At 40.3% G+C, this 24,935-nt stretch overlaps 1 protein-coding gene across 1 annotated transcript in view; it reads right to left on the reverse strand.

Annotated features, from left to right (window-relative positions):
• CDC42BPG (CDC42 binding protein kinase gamma) overlaps positions 1 to 24,935 on the reverse strand; it is a 227,571-nt gene that overhangs the window by 56,897 nt on the left and 145,739 nt on the right. The window contains exons 9-30 of the mRNA XM_075838724.1: positions 24,753 to 24,832; positions 21,860 to 21,948; positions 19,573 to 19,677; positions 18,670 to 18,767; positions 18,304 to 18,546; positions 18,021 to 18,131; positions 16,736 to 17,004; positions 16,467 to 16,572; positions 16,209 to 16,333; positions 11,420 to 11,534; positions 10,754 to 10,902; positions 10,526 to 10,614; positions 10,397 to 10,446; positions 10,121 to 10,201; positions 9,174 to 9,242; positions 8,764 to 8,869; positions 8,397 to 8,530; positions 6,224 to 6,351; positions 5,665 to 5,746; positions 5,033 to 5,249; positions 4,516 to 4,578; positions 2,336 to 2,923 (exon numbers count right to left, since the gene is read on the reverse strand). Of these exons, the coding sequence (XP_075694839.1) occupies positions 2,336 to 2,923; positions 4,516 to 4,578; positions 5,033 to 5,249; positions 5,665 to 5,746; positions 6,224 to 6,351; positions 8,397 to 8,530; positions 8,764 to 8,869; positions 9,174 to 9,242; positions 10,121 to 10,201; positions 10,397 to 10,446; positions 10,526 to 10,614; positions 10,754 to 10,902; positions 11,420 to 11,534; positions 16,209 to 16,333; positions 16,467 to 16,572; positions 16,736 to 17,004; positions 18,021 to 18,131; positions 18,304 to 18,546; positions 18,670 to 18,767; positions 19,573 to 19,677; positions 21,860 to 21,948; positions 24,753 to 24,832 (3,097 nt within the window). The remainder of the gene's footprint in view (positions 1 to 2,335; positions 2,924 to 4,515; positions 4,579 to 5,032; positions 5,250 to 5,664; positions 5,747 to 6,223; positions 6,352 to 8,396; positions 8,531 to 8,763; positions 8,870 to 9,173; positions 9,243 to 10,120; positions 10,202 to 10,396; positions 10,447 to 10,525; positions 10,615 to 10,753; positions 10,903 to 11,419; positions 11,535 to 16,208; positions 16,334 to 16,466; positions 16,573 to 16,735; positions 17,005 to 18,020; positions 18,132 to 18,303; positions 18,547 to 18,669; positions 18,768 to 19,572; positions 19,678 to 21,859; positions 21,949 to 24,752; positions 24,833 to 24,935) is intronic.

The following is a 24,935-nucleotide window of genomic DNA, read 5'->3' on the forward strand; positions in this document are numbered from 1 at the left end:
GCAAAAGACGCTCCTTTTGTCTAGGCGGTAATCATTGTGCTAAATTACAATGGCCGTCATCCCACTACTCTGTCAGAAGAGTACACGCAATAGGAAAGGTTGCAGGCATTGTGTGAAGAGGTAGAGCTTGGGGCGGTGCAGGACAGCCGGATTACTGTGCCACAAGCAGACAAACTACTGCTGGTCCAATGCTTACAGAGACGTGTTCTGTGTAGAAATGCGTAGTTAAAAGAAAGATTACTGATAGGAACTAGAAGTTGCTGCCAATCAGCCTGAACTGGGGAGGTCTGAGCCGTGTGTCCTCAGGCAACCTATCCTGAATTTTAGGACTGAGTACTGTGATGACAGACATTTTAATTTAGCATAATGACTACCCTCCTAGACAAAACGAGCATCTTTTGCTAATTAAACGTATTTATAATTTTATTTATACTGTCATTTTTTTCCCCTTTTCCCGGAGAACCCTTTTAAAGACTATGTACATCTTTGAACAAAATAATTTTTTCTTAATAAACCAATGTTTTTAGTGATTTCATACAACCTTTAAATTGACTTTAATTAATTTTTTTTTTTAACTTTTTAAGATACAGCTTCTATGTAACATGTATACATAGAAGCTGTATCCTGCCGTCAAAGAGGATTCAGTCTGGTTAGCTGCACTGATGACTCCGGTGGTCCCAGCTAATAACGATCACATCTAAGTTCATAGCGGACTTGACGGAATCGGCTTCGATGGCAGGATACAACTTCTATGTATACAAGATACAGCTTCTACGTATAAAGGATACATAGAAGCTATACCTTAAAAAGTAAAATCACTTTTTAAGTTAAAGCCAATCTAAAAAGTTGTTTGAAATAATTAAAACATAAGTTTAAAAAAAAAAAAAATTACTTATTTTTTCTTCAAAAAGGTGCACGTAGCCTTTAAACTTTCTATAGACTCCATTCATTCTGGAAATCAGCAGTGGTCCGAGATCCCAGACTTCACCAATTGTCATCTTCTCACATGTATCTATGATATATCAGAAGAGCATTTTTACTGGATTGTCCTTTTCGGGAGATCATTCTTATTAACACAGTCTACAAACACACATTTTGTTGCCAACCAAGCAGAAAGAAGCAATAACTGTATAGTAATAAGCCACAAAAGCCATAATATGCTTAATCTTTAGAAATGGGTTATTACAAATTAAATTACAAATTCATAGTTTTATAAATAAGTGGTCATTAAATGATACCACTAGAGAAGTTAAAGAGGCTCTGTCACCAGATTTTGCAACCCCTATCTGCTATTGCAGCAGATCGGCGCTGCAATGTAGATTACAGTAACGTTTTTATTTTTAAAAAACGAGCATTTTTGGCCAAGTTATGACCATTTTTGTATTTATGCAAATGAGGCTTGCAAAAGTCCAACTGGGCGTGTTTAAAGTAAAAGTCCAACTGGGCGTGTATTGTGTGTGTTACATCGGGGCGTTTTTACTACTTTTACTAGCTGGGCGTTCTGACGAGAAGTATCATCCACTTCTCTTCAGAACGCCCAGCTTCTGGCAGTGCAGACACACAGCGTGTTCTCGAGAGATCACGCTGTGACGTCACTCACAGGTCCTGCATCGTGTCGGACGAGCGAGGACACATCGGCACCAGAGGCTTCAGTTGATTCTGCAGCAGCATCGGCGTTTGCAGGTAAGTCGATGTAGCTACTTACCTGCAAACGCTGATGCTGCTGCAGAATCAACTGTAGCCTCTGGTGCCGATGTGTCCTCGCTCGTCCGACATGATGCAGGACCTGTGAGTGACGACACAGCGTGATCTCTCGAGAAAACGGCTGTGTCTGCACTGCCAGAAGCTGGGCGTTCTGAAGAGAAGTGGATGATACTTCTCGTCAGAACGCCCAGCTAGTAAAAGTAGTAAAAACGCCCCGATGTATGCACATAATACACGCCCAGTTGTACTTTTACTTTTAAACACGCCCAGTTGTACTTTTGCAAGCCTCATTTGCATAAATACAAAAATGGTCATAACTTGGCCAAAAATGCTCGTTTTTTAAAAATAAAAACGTTACTGTAATCTACATTGCAGCGCCTATCTGCTGCAATAGCAGATAGGGGCTGCAAAATCTGGTGACAGAGCCTCTTTAACAAAACAGTGAGAATTTCGTTGTATTTGTCATTATACCCACATTTTAAATGCCAAAGTACCAATGTCTGAGAAAAGACAGCGTGGTAAGATGGTGTAGAACTCTAGTAGACAAGAAGATATGTCAAACAATATAACTACATCTCTAGTTATTATTTGTATACAAATAAGTCTACAGAAAAATGTGTATTAAACTCACAGCAAGCCAGTGGAGGTGCAGGCCACATGATTTCTTGTGAACGTGACTTTTTCCCATCTGCGGTCACATATATTCCAAATGTGGAGAAACATAGTAGATACTCGCTAAGTGCCAGTCTAGCTGCACAAAGTGCATCAGGTGCAGCTTGTAAAAGGAAGGTTAACTTGGCATCATCTGGATTTGGAAAGTTTAATGGGGCCCCTTCATTAAGAAGAGGATAAAGAGAAAAACCAGATGTGAATCCGACGCATAGTCGTTCACCCAAGATGTCCATGCACTGTACCACTCCAGCGGCTTGGAATTCTTTAATCCGCCGTGGAAGACCTTTTCGGTTGGTTAATTGGAAGCAGACAACCTGACGCTTGGAAGCAGCACAAAGAACACTGGTTGAGCCTTGGCACACCAAACCGGTTGTAATGACCTGACAGCCCTTTGCTTCAGGGATCTTTACTCCAGGAGAGTCTGGTGGGAGGTCCCAGGTGAAGAGACGAACACTATGGCTCTTCCCACAAAGGACTGCCAACTGCTGGACTTCTGGGATGGAGTGCAAAGACAACACACGCTTGCAATCTCCCAGCTGGGTGATTTCTAGTTTAAACAAAATGTACAGATATGAGATATGACTTTGTGCGTTTAAAGCAAAATTACAAATACAGAAAATGGAAATGTAAAAAAACACGCAATATACAAAAAGATTAAGTAAATTGAGGTATACCAGCCTAGTTCTGACACATTTAGAAGCGTAAGAACCTCCTCACAATATGGCAGATTTGTTAACCGGTTCCTGACCGCCGGCTGTGTATATATGTCCGGCGGTCGGGGTCCTTAGATTGCTGGCCGAGCAATCGAGCAGCTGAATGTCAGGTCTCTTAATGTCAGGTCCGCTGTTTCTATCTTCTCTGATCTCTTTTACACAGCGCTCAAGGAGCGCTGTGTATATGAATAGAGGTAACGGCCGCCAGTTACAGTGGAAAAACATTGTGTAAAAGAAGAAAAATAAAAATAATATTATATATATATATATATATATATATATATATATATATATATATATAGTCCCACAAAGGTTTTCTGACCTTTGAGGGACAGACTATAACAAAAAAATAAGTGAAAAAAATAGAAAAGTAAAAACAATATTAAATGATAAATACATAAAATACGCCCCCCAAAACAACATTGTTCCCCCCCCCGCCAATCATTTTAGTAACGCTAGCCATGACTCAATTACCCCAATATAGACATGTAATATATAAATTTATAGTAGACAATGACTATCTCAAATAAAAGGTCTATTTTAGGGTAAAACTATGTTAGCAGAAAAAAATTGCTAAAAAGTAAAAAAGCTTATTTTTTTTACTATTATTTTCAAACTTTCAGCCAAAACATTCTAAAATAGCAAAAAGGACGTGTATTCAAATGATAAAAATAAATAAAGAAACCTGCATGGTCTACGGAAAAAAAACACTGCAAAAATCACGTCTCTAGCCCAACAAATAAAAAAGTTATAGCTGTTTAACGCGTGCTAAAAATGGCTAAACAGTGTCTGGTCCTGAAGGCTCAAAATAGCCCGGTCCTGAACCGGTTAATAATCAAGTTCCTTTTAACATATATTGTGATCACCTACTTTATGCAACTACAAATTAGGTATATAATAGTTATATATGCTTCACCATAAAATCCATCTTATAATCTGTAGGGAACATTTCCCTTGTTATGTCTTCTTTTCAGCCACTTCTCAAGGTCTAAATTTTAGTTATACTGATAATGTCATGTTAAATTCCAACATGTCGATCCTCACCCAAACCCACCCCTCCCCCATCGGGGGAACAACTGGCATGCCACCAAACATATTAGATTGCCAGCGGATCTCATACGGTTTAATAAAAATGGCAAGCTCTAATAACCATTACAGCCTTTAAAGGGTTGCCACCCAGCTTTCCAAAACACCTAAAATGTGCACATACAGACAGGTCGTGTGAATACTGTATATTGTATGCCAAAGACTGGATCAGATCCTGTCAGATTAAAGCAGGGAGTCCTTTCCCCAAAAAAATTTCGAAAAGTTTTCCTGACTTCCTTCAACAGGATCGATCTATATTTATTGGTATCTTTATAAGGTTTGTACGAAAAATTTGACAGCCTCCTCAGGGCTGCAAACATTTAGACAAAAAGAGTCTCACCATTTTTATTCATGTGCAACAGGAAAAGTCCTTCTTCGGTCCCCAATGCAATTCTTTCCTGATCTGAAAGATACATTTGTACCTTAGATGTACTCTCTGGATAGGTGATAATTCATGATTTTGGGAATCTCCCTTTAAGGATCTGTTCACACATGCGTCGTGGCTTCCGTTTAGAATGTTTTGGCAAATCTGTCGTACGATGAAGACCACTGGCGCCTGCCAGACCCCATTGACTTGAAATGGGGTCCGTCGCAGTTTCCATCATGGTTTCTGTCATTTCAATGGGAATAACAGCGCTGCATGCAGCGCTAATCACCCTGTCAAATCTGACAGAATTTGCGACAGACTCCAAATGGAGCCTTTGACACAAATGTGAACAGAGCCTAAACGCAGGACAACATCAGTGCATAACAGAATAACAGAGAAGCAGAACAATCTTATTCTACCCTGTGGTCCAGTTTGTTTCTCTACTGTTCTCCCACTAGTATGGTAATAATGCCATAAAAAGGTATATTACCCATGATCGCAGCACAGAGTGTTGTGCGTATGAGGGGCAATGCACTGTCATATGCCTCCTTTAACAATCGAACAGAGCGATCCTGTGGCCTCTGCTCCCGCAAGAGGGATTGGAGTTCCTTCAGCACTTGCAGCCATTTTAGCATTTCCTCGGAAGTCTCCGCCAGCAGAAGCTGAGAGGACATTGTGAGCGGGGAGCTGAGCTGTGAGGAGGTCACCTGCAATAGATGGAATGGTAACAATGACTGGATCTATCAGCAATAAAAAACTCATCAGAACGTGAACTCAATCTAAAGAGAACATTAGGTAATTTGCTGGAGAACATAGACACCGAAGTAGAAATTAAAAATTCACCAGTAAATATAAGTCCCTGAGTTTAGTCATTTCTTAGTACCACCTGTTTCTGGGATTGCTGAGCGATAATCAATGAGGCCACCATGAAGGCCGAAATACAGGAACTGGGGATGTATCACTACATTATTATCAAGAAGTCCAGTAAAGCTGGGTCACATGGCCTGTGGAAGCAGTCATGGCACATATATTGGTTGTCACTCATATATAACTAAAGAATAAATATAGATTGACATTCGGTTAAAATCTTAAATCTTGAAATTAAAAGTCTTCATTACATACCAGAAATATACAAGGAATGTCCTTGGGGTTAGCATGAATGACATCAGACTCCAATACAGAACTGACAGAAAAACGTTGATCTCTGCACAGGAAAAGGCACAAGACAATGACACATTAGGCCATGTTCACACAGTTTTTTGGCGCTGTTTTTGACTCCGAAACCGTGAAAAAAAAACATACAGAATCGCCTCTCATTGACTTCAAATCGGAGGTGGAGGCGGTTTTTTCCTGCAAGCCGTAAAAACGCTAGCGGGAAAGAAAGAAGAAAAAGAAAAAAAAGACATGCTCTTTCTTCTCGTGTTCCCGTCTCTGACCTCCCACTGAGCGAAGGCACAGAAAGCGGTTTTCGTAGCGTTTTTTGTTTTTTTGCCTGCCAGGCTCAATAGCCGTGGCCGAAAAACACTGCAAAGAAAGTGCAGGCAGAACAAAATCTGCCCCAAAATTGCTGAAGGAATTTAAAGGCAGATTTTTCTGCCAGCAAAAAACTCTGTGTGAAGTAGGTCTTACAGCTGAAATTAGAAAGGAGTATACAACAAGCATGGGCCATGGGGATACTCACCTCATATCGATGACCTGTAAGATAGTGGTATTACCCTGGGAGCTGGAATCATACACAAGGATCTTGAAGTCACTTATAATCACATAGACTCGCTGCCATCCCTTCTTAACGCCAGCTGGCTTAGGGATCTGAACAACAATAAAATAAAAAAATATTTGATTCACACAATCTTCTAATAGGGAAAATGTATAAATGTATAGTTGCCAAATTATAAAAAAAAAAGCATAGCAATGAATTTGAACTTATTTTTATTATAATGTATCAGCCTTCTTAAATGGACACTTTCAAACAACTGCCACTAGATTTCTCACTTCCTGTAATCTGATGTCCACTCCCTATTGTCATGTAAAATCTGTCTCTGGTTACAGAACAGAGGAGACGGACTGCAGGAAGAGCAAAATCACACTCCAGTGTGAGCACAGCCTGCCTATAGAAATCTATGGACAGGGGAGGGGGAGGAGAGAGAGAGAGAGAGACTGAGGTTGCTGCCAATATAAGTCTATGGAGAGAGAGAAGGTAGGAGCAGGATGAGGGAACAGGAGCAGAGAGAGAAAGACACTGTTGCCTAAAGAATTCTATAGAGAGGTGAGGAGGAGCAGGATGAGGAAGCAGAGAAAGAGACACTGACGTTGCTGCCCATAGAAGTCTATTGGAGAGAGATGGGGAAGCAGGATGAGAGAACAGGAGCAGAGAGAGAAAGACACTGCTGTCCAAAGTAGTCTAGGGAGAGGGGAAAAGAGAGACACAGACGCTGCTGCCCATAGACGCCTACGGAGAGGGGAGGGGGGCAAGAGAAAGGAGGTACAGACAAAGATGCTGAAGTCCACACAAGTATATGTGGAGGGAACAGGAACAGAGGGAGGGAGAGACACAGGCCTTGCCTATAAAAATTTATGGAGATGGGAAGGGAAGAGGGAGAAGGAGAAGGAGATACCATAGAAAAGAGATACAGGCTGTTAGTAAGATTTATATCTCGTCCGAGCATTGAATTCTTAGCTAAACTGCTCATTATTGCTGTATAATGTTCTCCATGTTTCTGCTGTATCTATATATGTGAAAGATAGAGATAGGAGAGCAGGATGTGTGATCAGTGCACGGCAGACATGATAGCAGTTAGGTCCTGTTCACACGGCAGAAATATTGTGGCGGATTTCGCCGCAAAATTCCTCCACCTATTCATTTCAATGGGAGTCGAAAGCTTATCTTTCCTGCAAACAGTTTTTTTCAGATAGCCGGAAAAAGAAGTGTCCTGCTCGATCTTTGGGCAGATTCTGTCCGAACCCCCCCCCCCCCCCCCAAGTCAATGGGAGGAATATTCCTGCCTGAGTCAGGAATTATTCTGCAGTGGATTTTGCAGCGGGACACGCCACGCCACGCAAAATCCATTGGGTGAACAGGGCCTTAGGATCAACCCATTAGCTCAGGGAAAATTAAGAATTAGAGATAGTCTACAGAGGGGAAAACTGCTAAAAAAAATAATCCATATACAAGTCATATAATGGCCTGAAATCGTATTCTCCTCATGTACACACATATGACAGCTTATTCTGAAAGTCACCTGAAAAGTTAAGTATGTTTTTAATAGATACTTTTTGCATACTTTGAGATCCTTTAAGGCACATATTGTGACATAAATCAAAGTGGGTTTTAAAGCCTAAATTAGATTTAACAAAAAAATAAGTTGCCTAAAGCAACCATTTTCTACCTTTAATTTCTCAGGTCAGGAAATTGAAGCAGTGATCGGATTGATATTGATGGGCAATATACCATTGGAATATACAAAATAAAGAAAGGACCTGGTCATATCACAGTACAACATATGCTCTTATTGTAAATTGGTTTTCTGAGCAATACCAATGGACGTAACGAATGTGACCTCTTCATATGATTAATTTTATACATTTCTGTTCTATATACCACTACTTGTTAACCTGTTTATAGACCAAGCAGCGGTATATTTTAAAGGCAGTTATATGATATAAACAGAAAAATGGAGCATGGTCCTCAACAGAACAAATAAGTGCCTCCTTTGACCCAATTGCATGAAGATTGGACATAAACACCATGGTCTGTAGAGCCGCAAGTGTGAAATATCAAGTACAGATCTCCACTTTTCTTCTTGGTGAAAACAATAAAAAGTAATAATAATTATTACTGAAGGTATTGAACTAACCGATAAGTATCCTTCCAGAGCAGTGCCGCTGCCAGTGTTCGGGTCTACTCCAAGAATCCTCTTATTTTGACTTGGAGGGGATGGGCAAATGGTGGCACCGTCACAACAGGATACATGGCACATATATCCGCACACTACAGATACAAAAGTACATTAGTTCTAAATAAGGGTTCGGCATGCCAGCTGTGGTGAGACTACAGTTCCAAGCATGCCCTTGACAGCCTTTGGCTGGAATAAAAAGGCCTTTGGCTGTCAGTGCATGCTGGGAGCTGTGGTTTCACAACAGCTAGAGTGCCAAAAAGGTTGCTGTTCTAAATCACTCCATTACAAAACATCAACATATCTAAAATAACTAATTAGCTCTCACCTTCACAGCACAATCCTTGCCGCATAAGTCCAACCATGACAGATGTACAGCGGAGACATTTTGTTGGTGATGTAAAGCTTTTCACTTTAAAGGTGTGTGTCTTAGGCTGTAACAGTAAATAATATAAAGAGAACTGAACCAACAAATACACCATTTAAAAAATATATCATACTTTCAGGGAACACAGTTGAAGGGTTTCACATATAAAGGGAATAACCAAAAAGCAAATATGCCCTAATGTCATAATTCAACATCAGCTAAAAACCACACCCCCAGCACAAATCCTGGGAACTGCAGGGAAAGGAAGATTGCATATTTATAAGGAATATGTGCAGAGATCTATTTCGGGTCAATAGATGAAGACATGTTGTAATGTAAAAGTAGTAAAAAAAAATGTACTACAACAATACCTTGTCGGAGGTCTCTTCTATACATTCTATGATACCGGCAGATTTCCTGTTGGCTTTATTTTTGACAGACTGGGAAAAGGACAACATTTTTTTTTAAACATTATTACCATTGTTTGATGTAGTTTACAGTAATCATTTTAGAGACTCATTACGTAATTGCTTTCATGTATTAGCAAGCAATAAGTAACGACGATATGCTGTGTAAGACTACAAAGCTAGGGATCAAGTCTTGGAAGTTTAGCTAAAGGTTTTTAATCAACAATGTTTTTATTGAAAAAATTTTCAGTACAAATTATGCATTGCAAGGACAAGAATAACATACTCATCATCACATAAAGTTTATCAAAACTAGCTAAAGGTTTTTATATGGTTACGCAACTTATTAATTATTCTAGTACTTTGTGTTTGAAGTACCCCACCATTTTTAGGATCTCGGTTTGTTAACAGTGAGTTGAAATAGCTAAACAGCTTAAAACACTGTCCTGATGACATTCAACTTACAAAAGGTACAGTACATGTACAAGTGATTCACTTAAAAGTGGTTTTCCCACCAGAACCACCCTGTCTACATGAATTACAAAAACAGCCGCGCAAGCTAGCTCGGCTGTTTCCATAATGCCCGAGGACTAGTATGTAGAGTGTTGCAGATTCGCGCAGCCATCTCTCCCTTTAATGCCCGCTTGGATGCCGTAGTCTCTTAACCTGGCATATCTGGGGGTCCAGGGATATGATTCTAGTTTACAATTAAAGATGCTGTAGTATAAAATCTGGTGCGTGGAATAAAAAAAAAAAAGCAGGTTGTAAGGACATTCAGATTTCATGCCACAAATACTGGTAAATACTGCTCCTCTTGTCTGGTCAGAAAACTTTATCCAATCCCCAATAGAAGTATACAATCAGTACTGGTGGACTCATACTCACATCAGTACTGGTGGACTCATACTCACATCAGTTCTGTCTCCTCTTCTCAATATGACATTGCTCAACACTTGGGGTTGTTCTGAGTTTTCTGAAGTGACCACATCCTTCTGTTGGAAAAATGAAATCATCACTTGACAAACTTCCAAAAACAGTTCGACCAACCACGCCAAGGCTCCCCTACTGCCAATTATGGAAGATGGAAGTCTCCCTATATATTTCCAGCTACGGTTAACTAAAGTATCAGTATTCAAGGATGCTCATTGTTGATAGACATTATTTACAATTGAAAAAGTCATTCATACCTCAGAACGGAATGATAAAAATGGAATAAGAGAGCGCTGTGGCTTGTTTTCTGAAAAACAGAAAAGTCACATTGAAGACAGAGGTTTATCATGACCATCATTTTATCACCAGAGATAACCCGCTGTTACCTGCTGTCCCTTTGGTCTTTGCTTCCTCGCGCAACATCTCTATTTCCACTCTCAACTTCTTGTTTTCCTCATCTGCCTCTTGTACTTTTCTAAAGCCATAAGATAAACCATACATTAGCCTCCTTACCACAATCTTACTGCGTTATTTACATTATTTTGGCATATAAATTTTTTTACAAACTTATCGCAATGGTCCCTACATGTAATACACAATATGACAGTCAGCACCTGTCAGTTTCAAGGCTCTCAGACTTGAGTTTATGCAGTTCCTCCTGGATACTTTGCTTTGCTCGGATCTCTGCTTCAAGAGCAGACTGGAGCTCAAGCCGTGCTGAAGCCTCTAGTTTCTGCAGCCTTCGTGCTTTCCATTGGCTCTCCTGAAAAAGTAAGAATGAATACATATTGTATACACTCAGAAAAGCAATAAAATGATAGCTTATTTTAGCATGTTCCAATTATCATACCAGATTACATTTGGTGAAGGTTAGAAAATCCTTGTCTAGACTAAAGGCCCTTTTACACAGGCCGAGCGCAAATCGATAATACAACATGTTGATCTATTCAAACGGAGAAATGATCACATGTACGGGGATGAACAATCATTAATACGATCGTTCGTCCCCATACAATTGCATCTCGTTCGCAGCCCATCCCCTGTTTACTCGTGCTGCTGTCCAGCAACCATTTTTTTGGGCCGCATCAAGTATGTGATCAGCCGACAAACTATGGTTTGCTCATTCATCAGCTGTTCGCTGCCCTGTTTACAAAGGCCAATGATCGGGAAAGGGCATTCGTCCCAGAGCTTGCTCGCCTGATTAAAAGGGCCTTAAGACAGTCTTCCAGTGAGTTTTCACCCAACTGAAAAACAACTTGAGAACTGCCACCATTCCTTACCCCTGTCTTGCTGGATGGTGTTTGATTTCCAGAACTTTTCAGAGCCTCTAACTCTTCTGTCATTTTGACTGACAAGGCTTGTAGGTACACACGTGACTGTTTCTCATCATTCACCCTACAAAATAAAAAGAATAATATGTATGTAGAATATCAGATGTAAATGCGCAACCATTTCTTCTCTGTTTACTCAGCACCAGGAAATTGTTGACAAACTCCATCTCCTACGTGGATGCCATGGGGATTTCCCAGTCACCAGCCCATATCTTGGCCACTCTTCCCCTCTGTGCAAACAGTCTTCCATTCATTTTAGTGCACGCCCATGGTCACACCACTGATACATTACAAAAACTTAGTAGATGCAACATGTGCCATGGATGTATTGTTGAAGGATTGTGCCTATTACTAAATAGAACTACACTAGTCTGCTATATAGGTTCAGTCATGATATCTTGGCATGAATGTAGTCTAAAGGTTTCAATATTGAAAAGTTTTTTTGATCTTAGCTAAATATTTGGGCCTATGGCAACCTTTAGTCACTTAAGATCTGATAACCTTATCCTAGCACTTAGTTCTGACTACATTACAGACTTTAATACCTTCACGACTGCCATACGGCTATATACGTTCCAACTGCCGATGCCCCGTGCAGTTGTCACGTATATGGACGTTGACAGCCTGGAACGGGTTTAATGAATGCAGTGCTGCTTCAGTGTGAGTAGCGCTGCACTCATGTCTGCCGGGGCTTTGCGAGCCCCAAAATACATCCCCCACTGTAGATAGCGCCACACACAACCCCCTGTAGATAACGCAAAACCCTCTGTAGATAGTGGCACCTAAGCTCCCTCCAGCATCGAAATCCCCAGCCAGCGCTCTGGCCGAGGATTCTTCTCCTAGCAGTCTCTCCATCCCCGCTGTAGATAGTGCCAAACCCCCTGCAGATCGCATCGTACCCCCCCCCCCCACTGTAGATAGCGCCACCCGAACTTCCTCTAGGAGCGGAATCCCTAGTGTCAGATTGCACTGGTCGAGAATTCCGCTTCCCAGAGAGCCCCTGATGTCACTGTTCATTTGGACACTTAATCGACGGAAAAAAATAAATAATATATTGCTTTCAGAATTTGGCGACACAAAATAAATGTAATTTTTTACACTTAGTTTTTTACTTAGAAAAGTAGTAAAATATAGAAGAAACAATACCTATTTGGTATTGCCATAATCGTATTGACTCGCAAAGTAAAGTTAACATGTTGTTTTAATTGCACAGTGAATTCCGTAAAAACAAAGCGCAAAAAACAATGGAGGAATCACGTTTTTTTTTTTCATTTTCTACCCCACAAACAAGTTTTTTCTCGGTCTCCTAGTAAATTTTATGGCACAATAAATGGCACCATGAAAAACTACAACTCGTCCCTCAAAAATCAAGCCCTCATAGGACTAGATCGACGGAAAAATAAAAAAAGCTATGGCTTTTGGAAGGTGGGGAGGAAAAAACTAAAATTAAAATTTGAAAGTTATTTATGACAGGAAGGGGTTAAAGAAGTGCATATCAAAAATGGAAAATTTGACCTGGACACAGGGGCATCAGTGCAATGATATATCTATATCTGTGTGCAATGATTATACTAAGCAGCCATCCCCCTCTTGAAGTGTGTTTTCAGCAGTATTTTTGCATCTGTGCAACCTCCCTCTATGTAGCATTGTAGTCTGTCTGCATCCCCATGTGAATTGGTGTGTGTATCTGCCATTGTGAGTAAGTTTGTCTTTTTTCAGTATTTTTGGAGAAATTAACATTTCTTATATACTAAGGGTATGTTCACACGGCAGCCTCCGTTACGTCTGAAATTACGGAGCTGTTTTCAGGAGAAAACGGCTCCGGAATTTCAGACGTAATGGCATGTGCAGGCGCTTTTCGCTGCGTCCTTTACGGACGTAATTGGAGCGGTTTTTCCATGGAGTCAATGGAAAACGGCTCCAATTACGTCTCAAGAAGTTACAGGCAGTTTCATAAAAAATGACCGTCGGCTCACAGAACATCGTAAAGCCCATTCAAATGAATGGGCAGATGTTTGCCGACGCTTTGGAGCCGTATTTTCGGACGTAATTCGGGGCTAAAACGCCCGAATTACGTCCGTAAATAGGGTGTGTGAACCCAGCCTAACTCTACATGGGCGAGATAATTCTTGTATTAACCAAGTGTCCTCTAGCGTGAATTATGTGACCTTTGACTTGTCAATGATGCCCAGAAGAAATACAATTTTATGTGATGTAAACATACAGTTCACCTGTATTGTCATATTTGCAACCTGTATTGGAGTCTTCAATAGAAAGATAAGACAGCATAGAAACGGTTAGGCCCAATGCACACGACCGTATATATTTCCTCCGTAATTACGGCACGTACTCAACCAGAGAAGCCTATGGGCGTTTCCGTAAACACGGACGGCTACGGATATGCATCCGTAAACCATCCATATTTAACCCCTTAATGACCGGGTCATTTTGCGCGTTAATGACCAAGGATTATTTTTCGTTTTTTCACGGTCGCATTCCAAGAGTCGTAGCTTTTTTTTTATTCCGCTGACATAGCCGTATAAGGGCTTGTTTTTTTGCGGGACGAGTTGAATTTTGTAATTGTACCATTTTTAGATGCTTATAATATATTAACTTTATTTTAGGAGAGAATAGAAAATAAACGACTATTCCAGCATTGATTTTCACGTTATAAATTTACGCCGTTTACTATGCAGCGTAAATAACATGTTCACTTTATTCTATGGATCGGCACGATTACGGGGATACCAAATATGTAAAGGTTTTATATGTTTTCCTACGTTTGCACAATAAAAAGCCTTTTAGAAATAAATTACTTGTTTTTGCATCGCCGCATTCCAAGAGACGTAATTTTTTTATTTTTCTGTCAATGTGGCCGTATGTGGGCTTGATTTTTGCAGGCCAATGTGTCGTTTTCATTAGTACTATTTTGGGGTACATAGGACTTATAGATACATTTTTATTTACATTTTTTATGGGGGGAATGGGAGAAAAGAAAGAATTTTGCTGTTGTTTTTTGCGTGTTTTTTTGGACGCCGTTCATCCGGCGGTTTAATTAATGTGTTCATTTTATTGTCCAAGTTGTTACGATCGTGGGGATACCATATATGTGCATGTGTTATTTGTTTTGACACTTTTACTAAATAAAACAATTTTTTGGGCAAAAAAAAAGTAGTTTTATTTGATTTTCACTGTCATTTCATTTTCTTTTTTTCACAAACTTTATTTAACCGATTTACATTTTTTTTTTTAGTCCCACCAGGGGACTTCACTATGCGATCTGCTGATCGCATATATAATGCTTTGGTATACTTAGTATACCAAAGCATTATTGCCTGTCAGTGTAAAACTGACAGGCAATCTATTAGGTCATGCCTCCGGAATGGCCTAACAGGCATTTGCTGAAGGCAGACCTGGGGGTCTTTGTTAGGTCCTGGGCTGCCAAGAAAACCCGACGGCGACCCGCGATTTCTTTGCGGGGGCGCCGATGGGGTGACAGAGGGAGCTCCCTCCCTCTGTCAAACACATTAGATGTCGCTGTCACTATTGACAGCGGCATTTAATGGGTTAAACTGCCGGAATCGGAGCGCGCTTCGATTCCGGCAGTTGCAGCAGGAGCCAGGCTGTGTATAACAGCCGTGCTCCTGTTGCTGATCGCGTGGGTACAGTATCAGTACCCGTGCGATCACAGGACGGATATATCCGTCCTGCGCGAACTAGCAGCTTCAGAGGACGGATATATCCGTCCTTCGGCGTTAAGAGGTTAAGGAAGCGTTGCTAAGCAACATGTTAGTGACATCATTTGTAGTCTTCCTCTTTTTTTACGGATCTGTATATACGGATCAAATACGGATGAAATACGGACCATATTTACGGACAACCTTCGGTATATATGGATAAGTTACGGATGACTACGGATCCGTATTTACGGATAGATGAAAATACAGTCATGTGCATGGGGCCTTAGTAATATCAATTATGTCAACATTTTGCAGATTTATTGTCCTTTGTGTAAAAAGGGTATAAAAACTGATCAAAGTGAGGGGGCCTACACTCCATTTTATGAGGTAAGAAAGCGGTGTTGGACCAACTCTGCTATGTGTCTTGTCAATGAATTGCTATTTGCTAAAAAATAATTGACCCCTGAGGAAGCCACGTTGTGGCGATACGCGTGGGGCGTTTCATACCTTTACCACCCCTCTGTATGGACACTTTATAATGCTTTAGGACTTCATTCATATGGTCTGATGCAATATTCTTTTCACTTGTGTCCTTACCTTTTGTTACCATTACATGAGGGGTATCAAGGTAGGTTCTTGTTTTTGGGGTTTTGTGTATTGGACTGCTTATCAGGGCGGCATCCCCCATTTGAACCAGTCCTAGCAGCCATCTGCTTTTTTAAGTGTTTTTATTAGATCTTTGTGGAGTATACTCTGTTAATAAATTTATACGCTTTATTATATCTCGTGTCTATTGACTTTTTTGCCATATACATACCCGTATGTGTTCTCTGTCCCTAACAATTTTCCACAAAGAACCGTGATTTCCAACCACAATTTCAGTCAAAATAGTCTTGTTGAGTGTTGGTCTTCTCAAAGAAGAATACACACGGAATATAGAAGAATTTAAAATCCATCACACAGAATAATCTGTTCTCGATGAGATGTGGTTTTCTCAAAGAAGCGGTCTTTTAGCAAGGTTTCACTGTAAACTGTAATAAGGAAAAAAGATGGCTCACCATTGAAGAACGTCTGTTATCTGGGCTTCCCAATTGGCTAATGTCTCTTTCTTATCTTCCAATACTCGGACTTCTTCTTCCAGTTGCTTCTGAGAAGCTGACAGCTTCTCGGATATCGTCTTTAACTAGATAAGGACAGAATATTTTAAATAATCTTACCAAATGACAACAGTAATCAAAGCCTCATCCTCTCAATAAAAAATGGACTTGAAGATGCTGATAGAATATAATAGAGGTGTCAACAATAGAGTCTCTCACCCTAGCCATGTCTTCCTGAAGTTTTCGGTTCTCTTCCTTAAGTTGATGTTTCTCCCGTTCATTTGCATTTTGTATGTTATGAAGTTCCTCCTCTTGTGCAAGAGCACTGAGTGGGGGAATAAGAAGGATTTAAATTTTCTGTGCAAACATCTTTTAATTAATAAGCTCTCAAAGAGATTACGACTAAAGATGAATATTAGAAATTATATGTAGGAAGTGGAAGAATTACAGAACTACATAAGCACAGAAGGTACAATTAGAATATTTACCTAGCATTTCTTGTTTTGCCAATGGTCTCCTGTATTCCTTCCAATTCATGTTTTAAGGATATCAGTTTCTCCTCCTTCTCTCCAAGTTCTCTGCGGAGTAACTTGGTCTCATTGGCATGTTCTGCCTCCTGACGTGAAAAATCTCCTCTCAGTTGAGAAAGTTCTGTCTCTAGCTGCTGGCTCCGTCTTTCAAGATCAATTTTCTGCTGGGTCATCTCGTAGTTATGAAGTGAGCCACTGATGACGGGAGAAGCAACAACCTGCTGTACCTATAGATTAATAGACAGAATTGCACAACTATGAGTACATGCTTCACTCTTCACTCTAGAAGGCACCCACTGTAGATGTTAAGAAACCTGCACTAAATGTCAAAATTATTTGATTAAAGAGAACCTTTCACCGACCCATACATGTGCAGCTGAGTGGGATATCCATCCCGAACTCTTATAGAATCTGAATATTCCTGTCTAGGAGTGCAGTCCATCATTCTTTCTATGCAGAGTGTAATAGACAGGCCTGCACAAACCCTGGGGCACTTTAAAAAAAAAATCCTATCCCCCTCTGTTATTTAGATATCGTTGCCATTATACTTGGCGCCCGATATTTAAATAACCCCCTGAACTGACAATGAGGCGTGTAATTGGCAAGGGGGTGTGTAACATCGCTATGACACTGCCCAATCAGCTACGGACAGTGTCACAGCAAGAGCTGGAGGAGAGCGTGTGCACACGCGCAGATCGGAGCTGTGCGAGCATGCTCTCACTCACTCTTCAGCTCTCGGCAGACAAGGACGACAAGACTGATCTCTCGCGAGAGATCGCACAGTCTTGTGTGCCGAGAGCTGAAGAGTAAGAGCGTGCACGCACCCGCACGCATGGGCGCAAAGCTCCAATGCCACTGCCGAAGATACTCCTGCTGCCATGGAACAGAAGAATAATTCACATTCTTCTATTCTGTTGCGCGGTGGCAGCGGAGCTGCGCGGGCACACACGCTCTCCAGCTCTTGCTGTGACACTGTCCGTAGCGGATTGGACAGTGTCACAGCGATGTTACATGCCCCCTTGCCAATTACACGCCTCATTGTCAGTTCAGGGGGTTATTTAAATATCGGGCGCCAAATATAACGGCACCGATATCTAACGGAGAAAGATAGGAAAAAAAATTATAGTGAGACCGGCTTTGCACAGCCCTGCCTATTACATGATGCACATGTATGGGCAGGTGAAAGGTACTCTTTAAACCATGAACTTGAAGACTCTTCATCTGCTTGTGTCACACATTTTACCTTTACTCTTTCCAGGTCTTCCAAAGACTGGGCCGCTTGTGCTTCACTTCTCTCTACCAACTTCATTTGTCTTTCCACTTCTATGGTCAGATCCTCCACTAGTGATTCTGCCTAGAAAAAACAAGTGATAATAAATTACATAATATAAAAACATTATCCACTGTCTACACCCATTAAAGGATTTAATACAAAATATATTTAATGCATGAGAAAAACACATCCACTTCAAAAAAGAGCAAGATGTATAGTATCAAAAAATTTCTAAATAAGCATATGTTCCTACCTCCCTTCTAGTGGCCTCTGCTTTATGCAGATCCTTCCTGAGGGTCCTCACTTTTTCTGCTGCCGCTTCTGCCTCATCTTCTTTATCTTTCAGTCTACGAGACAATCTACTATTTTGAGTACTTAGTCCTTCACACTTGTCCTCTATACCACGCAGCTCATCCTGAGTTTTTCTCTGCTTCTCAAAAGCCAACCTTAATTCTTCTCCCTGAGACTTTAGCTGTTCCAACAATTCAGAGAGATCCTGTAATGAAAGAGTAGAGCGCCGGATGACTGAAGCCATACATACAGTAATATTTATGTTATGGTTTGTCAAGCTCAACGCCACAAATTGGTCATCAAAGTGAACGGAGCTTCCAGCAATTACCTTAGTATATCGATCTTTATCTTGTTTCAAAGTCTTAACCTGTTTCTCCAAGGACTGAACTTGTGCTCCTGATATGGTCTCCTCATCTGTGGATTTTTCTGTTAAGTAAACTAGCAAATTAGCTTTAAACATACTTTCCTAGATGTAATTGGTAATTACTTGTTATCCCTATATCCCTAGACTATGGTGCTGCAAGTCACAGCCCTTGTATGTTCATCCTTCTCACCCTTTTCCATATACTATTGAAGGGAATACGACCATAGCCGATTCCCCCCTCCATTGAGGGGAGCTCAGCAAAGTTTCACACTGCCCACAAGGAATGAAAATGGGACTGCACTAACTAGGACGCTGCTACTCATCTCTCCAGGACACAAACCTTCTCAACTTCCTAAAGATAATGCAAATGGCTGAAGAGAATATTACCACATCGGACCATCTTTAATGGTCAGGCTGGTCCACGTTATGGTAGCTACAGTTAAATAGTAAAACTGTAAAAAAGAAATACACCCAAAATTCTGTGCAATATGAAGAAATTACCATGCCGGAAATGCGAAACAATTTTTAGATATTATACTACAATTTTTGCTATTAAGTTTAAAAAAAATGTTGTTCCGAATAAGGCACAGAACGAAAAAAAAATATCTGTGCATAAATAAGATGCCATGGATCGCCAAAAAAATAAATAAAAATTAAATTAAAAAAAGAAAGTTACGGCAATTAACACCGGATGTACTAAAATTGCTCAACTGTATCTGGTCATTAAGTGGGAGAAATCCTGGCATTGAAGTAGTTGAGAATTTACACAATAACTCCAAGTTTTTACAGGCTATTTTTTTTTTGTAGCACAAAATATAACTCTGATATAATGGAAAGTACATAGGAATTACCATACAATGCACACACCTGCTAATTTCTTTTGGAGAATTTCAATCTTTGTCTTTAGACTCCGGATCTCACGATCTTTAGCAGGGGTCTCAGAGTTTAAAACGTGTGAATTCTGCATGGCAGCTGCAAGACGACAAAAAAAAAAAAGGATACTTCATTTCAACAATGCATGCGAAGAGTTCCGCAGGTGCCCTGGTTTTCATAAGACACTCCCCTCTAGATGTAACTAAGGGTGTGTTCACATCCGTGTTCGGTTTCAGTTGATGGGTTCCGTCAGCCCTATTAGTCCCAACAACGGAAAGGCAAACGCAAACCATAGCTTCCGTTTGCATTACCATTGATTTCAATGGTAATGCTTCCGTTGCTAATGGTTTCCGTATGTGTCCGTTCAGCAAAGGTTTCCTATTTTTTTTTCTACTAAATCAATAGTGCTGTCGACTACGCTATTGTTTGCGCAAAAAAAAAACTAGAACCTTACGGAATCGAGACAAACGGAAACCATTAACAACGGAAGCATTACCATTTAAGTCAATGGTAATGCAAACGGAAGCTATGGTTTCCGTTTGCCTCTCCGTTGATGGGTTCCTCCGACGGAAAGGTCTGACGGAACCCATCAACGGGAACCGAACGCTGATGTTAACAGGCCTTTTACATGGGGCATTAATTGTGTAAAAAGAATCGTAATATCTCGTAAACGTTCACAATCATTGGCCAGTGTAAACGTGTGAGAAATCGCTAGCTTGTAAAATATCGAAACTCGATGGTGACCTAAAAATTATTCTTGGTCAGCGGTACATCCCCTCCTGATAGTAACCCGAACACTGAATTCTCTATTATTTATCTGCAGAACCTAAAGCTACATAAAGAATGCCATACACATAAAATGAATGAATTGTTGGCTGAAAGACATTCTGCTTGTGTCGGATTCTCCTATATTATTGTCTGTGGGCACCCTAAAAGGAGAAGTACTGGTAGTATTATTTAAAATACCTTTTCGTGTACACAAAAAAAAGACAGTATACACTTTAAAGGCTATGTACACCTTTGATTTATTTTAATTTTTTTATTATTATTATAAAAATGTCTATCAGTGTGTTTTGTGCAACTTTCTAAATACTTATTAGAAATTATTTTTACTTTTTGAGATACAGCTGCTTTGTATTCTGTATGAAGAGCAGCTGTATCATGCGCTGTGACCTGAATCCGTCAGGTCAGTGGCACTGACGGGTTCAGTGACAGCGGTACACGCAGGATCCACCTGTTATCGATCACATCTAAGTTATGAACTTAGGGCCTGTTCACATCACCGTTCATTTCCGTTCCGGGGTTCCGTCCGAGGTTTCCGTCGGGTGAACCCTGCAACGGAAAGTAAAAACCGACAGCACAGCTTCCATTTCAGTCACCATTGATCTCAATGGTGACGGAAACTTCGCTAATGTTTTCCGTTCCGGCTGGTTTCCGGTTTTCCGATGGAATCAATAGCGGAGTCGACTGCGCTATTGATTCCGTCGGAAAACCGGAAACCAGCCGGAATGGCGACGAATGGAAAGCATTAGCGAGGTTTCCGTCACCATTGAGATCAATGGTGACTGAAACGGAAGCTGTGCTTTCACTTTCACTTTCCGTTGCGGGGTTCACCCGACGGAAACCTCGGACGGAACCCCGGAACGGAAATGAACGATGATGTGAACAGGCCCTTAGATGTGATCGGTAACCGCTCGATCCTGCGTGAACCAGCGGTCACTAAACCTGTCTGTGCCTCTGACCTGACAAATTAAAAATAGACAGCACGGATAGACATTTTTATTTCAAGAAACAACTATTTTTAAAAAGGTGTACATAGCCTTTAACAGTTCATTGCTTTGCACCTGAGTGTTCTGGTCTAATTCAGTCATAGAGACCTATTATGGATCCCAAATCAACATCAATGTCATTCCACATATTCATAATTGACACTATTGACACAAATAAAACCAGTTAGGATGTGAGCACAGATTTTGGATGCTGTAGATCCACACAACGCATCTATGGCAGGCTGAAGAAGGTCAGAGCACAGCCGGGAAGTGTTGTAATGGTGATATAAGAGAGAAGCTGCTGCAAACTCTGGGCATCTAAATTTATGCACTAGTAAATCATCAAAAGCACTTTCCAATTTGTCACGTACATTTAAAAGGGCCTTTTCTATACTATTTATAGTAGTTCTCTTAAAGAAACAAGAGGTTTCGTAATTATTTTCTTGCTTTAGTCTTATAGAGCAAATACATCTTCTATGTTCAAGATTAAAATGATCTCTGGAAGGACTTACCTTGAATGGAGTTTTTTTCTAGCCCGGTTCTGGTTACCATGCCATTACTGACCCCGCAGTTAATCAGCGTGCCTTTGTCCGATAATGGGCTAGATTTATAACATGAACAGTTTATTTCACAATTCGAGCACAAATGAGTCATTAGAAATGAAAAAAAAACATAAAAACAAAAAAGAATTGCATTACCCATTGCCTAGTTCATATTAGTCTCTTATCTGTGCCAATGCTTTAGTTTCTGACTGATTTCAACAGAGAAGACCATAAACACAAAGGACTGTATTAACGTTAATTACGATTTAGAATACAACTTAAAAAAAAAAAAAAAAAAGGAAACCCGACGGCACACAGGTTAACTGAACACTGATAGCACAGCATTTACCATCTTAAAAATGAAGGAAGAGGATAACATAGAGGTCAACTAATGTAAACAGAGCTTTATTTAACTACGATGATGACCATCTACCTTAAGGAGATTGTATCTTTAGTAAATTACATATTATTTAATTTTATTTTTGATACTGGCTAGTAAAGCAGTCACCATATGCCTTCACTACCTGTTTTCTGTAGCTCAATTATTTTAGATGTATGTCTCCCATGAATTTTTCCAGCAGATAGCATAGTAATGAAGTTAAAAACAAAGTTTTGAGATGTAAGTAGCTCTAAGGCTTCGTTCACATCTGCGCTAGGGCTCCGTTTCGACGTTCCGTCTGAGCTTTCCATCAGAACGAAGCCCTGACAGACACAAACGGGAACCATAGGTTTCCGTTTGCATCACCATTGATTTCAATGGTGACTGATCCGATGCCAATGGTTTCCGTTTGTCTCCGTCGTGCCAGCGTTCCGTCGCTTTGACGGAATCAATATGGTAGTCGACTACACTACTCGTTCCGCCAAAACAACGGAACCCTTGCACAACGGAGACAAACAGAAACCATTGGCACCGGATCCATCACCATTGAAATCAATGGTGATGGAAACGGAAAGCCTATCGTTTCCGTTTGTGTCTGTCAGGGCTCTGTTCCGACGGAAAAGTCAGACGGAACGTCGGAAAGTTGCCCTAGCGCAGATGTGAACGAAGCCTTACTTATAGCATGGATGAGGAGAATCCTCTAGAATCATTTAGAGGATGGGTGAGTTAATGACAGCTCTATTGTCCTGCTGACTTCCATTCATTTCAGCTGCCATAAAGCATAAACACCCTGCTTTATGGTCTATCCATAAAATACAGAAAGGAAGTGTGTATCTACAATATGGCCACCACCAGGAAAGCTTTTAAAAATGCAACATAACATTATAGTTCCTCTACAGACTCACATCTCATTAATGAAACATTAAACCTGAAAATAAATAAATGAGACATTCCTTTTAAAGTGAATCTCCACCTTTAGTTAACATTGGGTATATGCCGTGTCAAAAACCTAGAAACACAAAATGCTAGGCACCTTAGATCACATACCTTATGATCAGCATGTTGTGGCCTGTAATATGTTCACAGAAGTCAATAGGGGAAATTTATAAAAACTGGTGCAAAGGTAAAGTGTAGCTTCCCTTAGCAACCAATATAACAAATATTGAACACTTTGGTTACAATCACTGAAAGAATGATTGGACAAAGAAAAAAAAAAAGCTGGTGCCCAGAATGAGGGTTTCTTAGTCCCCATACTCAGCTGGAGAGCAGGAGGATCATGCGCTGTCCCTCGCCATAGACTTCGAGGGCATTGGAAATAGCAGAATGGGCGAGTTCGGCTATTTCCGGCAGCACTATTCAAGTCCATGGAGAGGGAAAGCCCAAACTTGTCCTGCTCTCCAATTGAGACTTGGGATTAAAGGTTCTTCATTCACGGCACAGGTGGGGATCCCAGTAGCTGGACACCACTATTCTTACTTTTATAACCGGTCTGATTAACAGTTTATAAAAAATTATATATATATATATATATATATATATATATATATATATATATATATATATATGGTTATGAGACCACTTTAACACCATAGGCATTAACAAAACTGCTGCATGTTACTGGGCTGCACAACAGGAGTTTACAAAACGATACACCCTTCAGGCAACCAGTGGTCTGCAGCTATTGGCTGAAGCTGTACCTCACAGACTTCCTGCTCTGCCTTCCCTGCATGCACTCTGCCCATAATACGGTCAATACGGAGTGCTCTCTGCTCCCTTCTGTATAACTCTCCCTGCTTTTTGGTCAAAATGCAGGAGGGAGCAGGAAGTCTGTGTGGTGCAGCTTCAGCCATTCGCTTCACAGCAGGAAGTGATGTCATAGAAGTGGCATTGTTTTTGCAACTCCTTATGTAAGGCCCACTTTCTTTTTAGGGATCAGAGTGGAAGAATTAACACCCCTGGTATGTTATATGGCCCTATTAAAGTTTCACATGCCATATTGTTAAGTTTGTATACTATACGTTTTCACTTAATTTTTAGCCAGTATTTACTTTGTGCATTGTAGAAGCCTTTACCTACACTATATTGAATGACGACATGTTATATGGAGTGTAACACATAAGAAATTAACATTTAAAAACAGTTAGAAAAAGTCACTGCCTAATTCGTCATCTTATAATTCTGCTTTCTTATGTGGCTGGGCATTTGGGCCCAGTTGCAACTAACGCAACCACTATGCTGTTGACATGATTTTATAGCTTTATTTTAATTCTAGTTATGGCTTGTGTAAATACCTGATGCTTATTAACCAGTAAATATCTAAATAAATTGAGTCACCTAGACCAATAACCCACTCACAATAGAACAATTGATATACTCTAAAGTATTAACTGCAGACTAGTAATAACAAAATATATATCATTAACGGCTCCACGTTAGGTTTAGTCAGTTATAAAGTGCAGTTATCAGAAACTATAACATGCATACCATTCTGACGTAAATGTAAATCCCACAAATGGAAGGAGATGGGCAGCAAAACCATTGTGATTACTTGGCGGCAAGGTGTCCTGGAAATAAACAAACCATAAACGAAAAGGAGTAAAAAAATAGAACAATAGACATAGTATTTCTTAAACAAAACAAAAACATGAATAATGTATGATGTCTATG

This window comes from Rhinoderma darwinii, chromosome 9, assembly GCF_050947455.1.
Source record: "Rhinoderma darwinii isolate aRhiDar2 chromosome 9, aRhiDar2.hap1, whole genome shotgun sequence".
Lineage (NCBI taxonomy): Eukaryota > Metazoa > Chordata > Amphibia > Anura > Rhinodermatidae > Rhinoderma > Rhinoderma darwinii.